This window comes from Cucurbita pepo, chromosome LG08 (genome assembly GCF_002806865.2).
Source record: "Cucurbita pepo subsp. pepo cultivar mu-cu-16 chromosome LG08, ASM280686v2, whole genome shotgun sequence".
Taxonomy (NCBI): domain Eukaryota; kingdom Viridiplantae; phylum Streptophyta; class Magnoliopsida; order Cucurbitales; family Cucurbitaceae; genus Cucurbita; species Cucurbita pepo.
This window is the reverse complement of record NC_036645.1, coordinates 4955657-4962394: the sequence shown is the minus strand read 5'-3', so window position 1 is coordinate 4962394 and position 6738 is coordinate 4955657. Positions and strand designations below refer to the sequence as shown.

Here is a 6738-nt window from a genome sequence, read left to right as displayed (position 1 = left end):
GAGGAGAGAGAGAGATTTTAGAAAGAGAGATTTTGGAAAGAGACGTTATATAAGCAAGCAAGAGAAAGATAACAACGGCTTAGCATATATAACCTTGGGTAGGGAGAAGTTGACAACTAGTCATATCCCCCTATAGTACATTATGAGACATTTTATGTTTGTTAGGCCTAGACATGATATTTTTGAGGCGTCATACGCCTGTAGAACTATAAAAGGAAAAACACTAGAATGAAAAGACATGACAAGGGTTTGGCTTGTTATGGGCATGCAGCCATGGGTAACACGCCCTGGACGAGCATGACCTGCGCGTTTCCTGTCTGTCAAATACATGAATACAAGCAACCTCTACCATATGTGAAGGTGTGCGGAAACAATATTGTCCATATGATCTACTGTTTTCATCTCGAGTTTGATATTAGTCTATTTTCATCTTGACTATGCCACCTACTCTTGACCTCCACGTCACGCTTTTCCCCCAACAAAATTGATTCACAGCACCAACACCGACACCAACCCCAACAATCCCTCCTATCATTCTTTACCGTAAAATAATTTGCCATATCAGGTTTTCTCGGCCTACCACTACCACTAAAAAGAACATTATAAATAAATATAAAAAAGAAAAAAGAAAAAAGAAAAAAGAAAAAAGAAAAAAGAAAAAAGAAAAAAGAAAAGACAAAATACACGTAGGATTCACTCACCCACCAGCTCTCTCTCTCTCGCTATTCCGATTTCCAAGATCTGCCACATCACGTCATGATGGATTTGTATTATAAATAAGGCTCCATTCCACTTCTTCCAACTCGCGCCTTCCCCCAATTCCCCCAATTCCCCCTTCTCACTCTCTCTTATTGTTTCTCACTTCTCCAAGGGGAGCCTCTGTCGGTGATCCGCTTCTCAAGGTTCGTTCTCTCTTCCCCTTCTCTCTCAAGGTTCGTTCTCTCTTCCCCTTCTCTCTGTTTTTTGTTACTCTCAATCTCTCTATTGCTATATGCTATATGCTCTTCTCCTCTGGATCTGCTGCCCCTTTTTGTTTTCTTCAACGTCTCTGTTCTTAGATCTGCTCTTTTTTTACTGCCTATTTGCCTTTTCAAACACCATCTTACATGTTTGCTTCCTTCTCCTGCTCACCACCCTCATTCGTTCTCGGATTTACCCTTTTCCAATTCAAATCTCCCTGACAACCTCATTCAATTTTACTTCCTTCTAACCGCCTTTTCCCTCTCTCCACCAGAACAATGGCCTCTCACATTGTTGGATATCCTCGCATGGGCCCCAAGAGGGAGCTCAAGTTTGCCCTTGAATCATTCTGGGATGGGAAGACCACCGCTGAAGACTTGAAGAAGGTGGCTGCAGATCTGAGGTCCTCCATCTGGAAACAGATGTCTGCTGCTGGGATCAAGTACATCCCCAGCAACACCTTTTCATACTACGATCAGGTGCTCGACACCACTGCATTGCTTGGGGCCGTTCCTCCTAGATATGGTTGGACTGGCGGTGAGATTGGTTTCGATACCTACTTCTCCATGGCTAGAGGAAATGCGTCTGTTCCGGCTATGGAAATGACCAAGTGGTTTGACACAAATTAGTAAGTAACCGCCGCCCGCCCCTTTTTACTTTCGGAAGGAACATCAATTACAACATTATGCCTCTACTATGCATCATTCACCCTCTCGTTGCAATGATGCAGCCACTTCATTGTCCCCGAGTTGGGCCCAGAGGTGACCTTCTCTTATGCTTCCCACAAGGCTGTCGATGAATACAAAGAAGCCAAGGCTGTAAGTGTTTGTGTTGTTTTAGATATGTACGTTCATTCTGCTAAAAGTTCACAAAAAAATAAGGTATATAAGACATTGCAAATATAATTTGCTTATGCAGCTTGGAGTAGACACCGTTCCAGTTCTTGTTGGCCCTGTGTCGTACTTGTTGCTCTCTAAACCTGCAAAGGGTGTCGACAAGACCTTCTCCCTTCTCTCCCTTCTTGACAAGATCCTTCCCGTCTACAAGTAAAGAACTATCTCTCTATCTAGACATCATACCAGAGTGTTCCCATAACATAATGGTTCTCTTTTCAAATATTAATGGTGGATAACTTTTCAGGGAGGTTATTTCTGACCTCAAAGCGGCAGGCGCTACTTGGATTCAGTTTGATGAGCCTACTCTGGTGCGGGATCTTGACTCACACCAATTGCAAGCCTTCTCAAATGCATATGCTGGACTAGAATCAACTCTCTCTGGCTTGAATGTTCTTGTTGAGACATATTTTGCTGACGTCCCTGCTGAGGCATACAAGACCCTTACTTCTTTGAAGGGTGTCACTGCCTATGGGTTTGATTTGGTTCGTGGTGATAAGACACTTGGATTGATTAAGGGTGATTTCCCCAAGGGGAAGTTCCTTTTTGCTGGAGTAGTTGATGGAAGGAACATTTGGGCTAATGATCTTGCTGCCTCAGTTAGTACATTGGAGGAACTGGCTACCCTTGTGGGTAAAGGTGCGCTAGTCTTCTGCCTATGTTTGTATTACGATGTTGGTACATGGTGCTTCATATGGTGTNAAAAAAAAAAAAAAAAAAAAAAAAAAAAAAAAATGCAGATAAGCTTGTCGTCTCCACCTCCTGCTCACTTCTTCACACTGCTGTGGACCTTGCCAATGAAACCAAGTTGGACAATGAAATCAAATCATGGCTAGCTTTCGCTGCTCAAAAGATTGTTGAAGTCAATGCATTGGCAAAGGCTTTGGCTGGTGCGAAGGACGAGGTATGTTCTTGATTCTGATGAAATTTATCTCTTCAAGGTGTAAGCTAGGTTTTTAGGCCTTGATATCTAACCTTTTGGCTTGGGGTTTGTCAATTATAGTCAGCCGAAAACGGGTTTTTTTCTTTGGTAAAAAGCTGGCTGTCAATGAGATTAAATGAAAGAATACAAAAGCACCCCAAGGAGATAATTGGGAATTGGGAATTGTTCAATGCCATGTTATGAGGAAAACACTATTTCCCAGTAAAGTGACTTGTCTAGTATCTAAGCAGATGCACAGTGTTTTGGCCACTAACAAACTCATGAGCTTATGCTTTATTTTTCCAGGCATTCTTTGGCGCTAACGCTGCAGCTCATGCTTCAAGGAAGTCGTCCCCAAGGGTGACCAATGAGGCTGTTCAGAAAGCGGTATGTACATCTACATCCATTTCTTGTCTAATCTATAAGGTGTTTTACTGTCTGTTTGCATGGATTATGTTAACGGATGAATTGCTTTTTTTTATTGTGCAGGCTGCTGCTTTGAAGGGCTCTGATCACCGCCGTGCTACAAATGTTAGTGCAAGACTTGATGCTCAACAGAAGAAGCTTAATCTTCCAATCCTTCCAACCACCACCATCGGTTCCTTCCCCCAAACCATTGAACTCAGGAGGGTTCGTCGTGAATACAAAGCTAACAAGTGAGAAGTAAATTAATGTCAGCTTTCTTTGAAGTGAAAAAAATATCTTAATCCTATTTCTAATGTTTGCAATTTTTGGCTTTCTTTAGGATCTCCGAGGAGGAATATGTGAAGGCTATTAAGGAGGAAATTAGCAAGGTTGTCAAACTCCAAGAAGAGCTGGACATTGATGTTCTAGTTCATGGAGAGCCCGAGGTGAGTTATTTAGAGCCTTGTTGAGGAGGAAATCAAGAGCAGTGTGAGAATGTCGTACTCTTTTCTCATCTTTCCCCTTCTAACGTGAATTTCTTCATCCTCACTGTAGAGGAACGATATGGTTGAATACTTTGGGGAGCAGCTGTCAGGTTTTGCATTCACTGTCAATGGTTGGGTGCAATCATACGGATCCCGTTGTGTGAAACCTCCAATCATCTACGGTGATGTGAGCCGCCCGAAAGCCATGACTGTCTTCTGGTCTACTGCAGCTCAGAGCATGACTGCCCGCCCGATGAAGGGAATGCTCACGGGCCCTGTCACCATTCTCAACTGGTCGTTTGTTAGAGTTGACCAGCCAAGGTAATAGAACATGACGTTTCCCCACACGCTTAACCTGAAAGGAGCTACCCAGTTAATTGTTTTTTTCCCTTTATACCATACTTCTTGCTTAATGCTTCTTGTGTATGGTATCGTCTCCTAGGTTTGAAACATGCTACCAGATTGCCTTGGCCATCAAGGACGAGGTCGAGGATCTCGAGAAGGCTGGCATTAATGTCATCCAAATCGATGAAGCTGCTTTAAGAGAAGGATTGCCTCTTAGGAAGTCTGAGGAAGCTTTCTACTTGGATTGGGCAGTTCATTCTTTCCGTATCACAAACTGTGGTGTCAAAGACACGACTCAGGTTACTACATTAACCACTGAGATTTTCATTACCTTCAACTGCTTAATCTTCCAATCCTTCCAACCACCACCATCGGTTCCTTCCCCCAAACCATTGAACTCAGGAGGGTTCGTCGTGAATACAAAGCTAACAAGTGAGAAGTAAATTAATGTCAGCTTTCTTTGAAGTGAAAAAAATATCTTAATCCTATTTCTAATGTTTGCAATTTTTGGCTTTCTTTAGGATCTCCGAGGAGGAATATGTGAAGGCTATTAAGGAGGAAATTAGCAAGGTTGTCAAACTCCAAGAAGAGCTGGACATTGATGTTCTAGTTCATGGAGAGCCCGAGGTGAGTTATTTAGAGCCTTGTTGAGGAGGAAATCAAGAGCAGTGTGAGAATGTCGTACTCTTTTCTCATCTTTCCCCTTCTAACGTGAATTTCTTCATCCTCACTGTAGAGGAACGATATGGTTGAATACTTTGGGGAGCAGCTGTCAGGTTTTGCATTCACTGTCAATGGTTGGGTGCAATCATACGGATCCCGTTGCGTGAAACCTCCAATCATCTACGGTGATGTGAGCCGCCCGAAAGCCATGACTGTCTTCTGGTCTACTGCAGCTCAGAGCATGACTGCCCGCCCGATGAAGGGAATGCTCACGGGCCCTGTCACCATTCTCAACTGGTCGTTTGTTAGAGTTGACCAGCCAAGGTAATAGAACATGACGTTTCCCCACACGCTTAACCTGAAAGGAGCTACCCAGTTAATTGTTTTTTTCCCTTTATACCATACTTCTTGCTTAATGCTTCTTGTGTATGGTATCGTCTCCTAGGTTTGAAACATGCTACCAGATTGCCTTGGCCATCAAGGACGAGGTCGAGGATCTCGAGAAGGCTGGCATTAATGTCATCCAAATCGATGAAGCTGCTTTAAGAGAAGGATTGCCTCTTAGGAAGTCTGAGGAAGCTTTCTACTTGGATTGGGCAGTTCATTCTTTCCGTATCACAAACTGTGGTGTCAAAGACACGACTCAGGTTACTACATTAACCACTGAGATTTTCATTACCTTCAACGGTTCATAATATCTTCGATTTGCCTAATATTTCATTATCTCGACAGATTCACACTCACATGTGCTACTCCAACTTCAATGACATCATCCAATCCATCATTGATATGGATGCCGACGTGATCACAATTGAGAACTCCCGTTCTGACGAGAAGCTCTTGTCAGTCTTCCGTGAGGGAGTGAAGTATGGTGCTGGAATTGGCCCCGGTGTGTACGACATTCACTCTCCTAGAATACCATCAACCGAAGAGATTGCAGACAGGATCAACAAGATGCTTGCAGTGCTCGAGACCAACATCTTATGGGTCAATCCCGACTGTGGTCTCAAAACTCGCAAGTACGCCGAGGTGAATCCTGCCCTCAAGAACATGGTTGCTGCCGCAAAGCTCCTCCGAACTCAGCTTGCCGGTGCCAAGTGAGTCTGTTGCTGAGTTTTATGAACATTGGTGCACATTTTTATCTTTCCCCCATTCCAGATATCCTGAAAGATATGTCTGTTCCCCAGAAATTGAGTGGCGACATATTTAGTAGCTTAGTTCTATCGTCATTTTTTATTGAACGGAAATCTCCTTTCGGTATTGTTTTTTGATTTGAGTCTGTAGCTCTGTTCATACAAACTGCAATTTGTATGGAGCGAAATTAAAAGGCAGCATTTGCCAGTTTGTGTAATTGTTGTCGGATTTTGTTTTCTAAAATCATATGGATTTAATACTACACAATGGTTTGTGTTTCTATCGCAATATAGAATTCTTAATGTTTAGTTAAAATCAGTACTTCCTCTATGTTAGGAATCACGACTCTTCACAATGGTATGCTATTATCTACTTTGAGCATAAGTTCTCGTGACTTTGCTTTGGGCTTCTCTAAAAGGCCTGATGAGGTAGTATTCCTCACTTCTAAACCCATAATAATCCTCAACAATCCCCTCCTCGAACAAAGTACACTATAAGCCTCCTCTAGGGCTTATGGAGCTCTCGAATAGCCTCCCCTTAATCGAGGCTCAACTCCTATCTCTGGAGCCCTCGAACAAAGTACACCCTTTGTTCGACAAAGTACACCCTTTGTTCGACACTTTAGTCACTTTTGACCTCCTCTAAGGCTTATGGAGCTCTCGAATAGCCTCCTCCCCTTAATCGAGGCTCAACTCCTATCTCTGGAGCCCTCGAACAAAGTACACCCTTTGTTCGACACTTTAGTCACTTTTGACTACACCTTCGAGACTCACAATTCTTTGTTCGATGTTTGAGAATTCTATTGACATGTCTAAGTTTAGGGCATGGTTCTGATACCATGTTAGGAATCACGACTCTCTACATGATATTGTCCACTTTGAGCATAAGCTTTCATGGCTTTGTTTTGGGCTTCTCCAAAAGGCCTCATTAC

General features: G+C 43.0%; 1 protein-coding gene across 1 annotated transcript; it reads left to right on the top strand.

The window, feature by feature from the left end:
- The first annotated feature begins 791 nt into the window (after window positions 1–791).
- LOC111800225 (5-methyltetrahydropteroyltriglutamate--homocysteine methyltransferase 1-like) lies at window positions 792–6095 on the top strand. Its single transcript, XM_023683822.1, has 12 exons — window positions 792–902; window positions 1235–1588; window positions 1691–1778; window positions 1879–2006; window positions 2101–2492; window positions 2594–2757; window positions 3082–3162; window positions 3265–3431; window positions 3521–3626; window positions 3736–3986; window positions 4108–4309; window positions 5406–6095. Exons 2-12 carry the CDS (start codon window positions 1239–1241, stop codon window positions 5772–5774), a joined length of 2298 nt encoding a protein of 765 aa, XP_023539590.1. The 5' UTR covers window positions 792–902; window positions 1235–1238; the 3' UTR covers window positions 5775–6095.
- Window positions 6096–6738: the final 643 nt, after the last annotated feature.

Bases quoted from the DNA above. Each gene is read 5' to 3' on its own strand.
- LOC111800225 (XM_023683822.1), top strand. From the start codon at position 1,239: ATGGCCTCTCACATTGTTGGATATCCTCGCATGGGCCCCAAGAGGGAG. The intron at 2,758-3,081 runs GTATGTTCTTGA...TTATTTTTCCAG, and splicing joins TGGCTGGTGCGAAGGACGAG to GCATTCTTTGGCGCTAACGC. The intron at 3,432-3,520 runs GTGAGAAGTAAA...GGCTTTCTTTAG, and splicing joins CGTGAATACAAAGCTAACAA to GATCTCCGAGGAGGAATATG.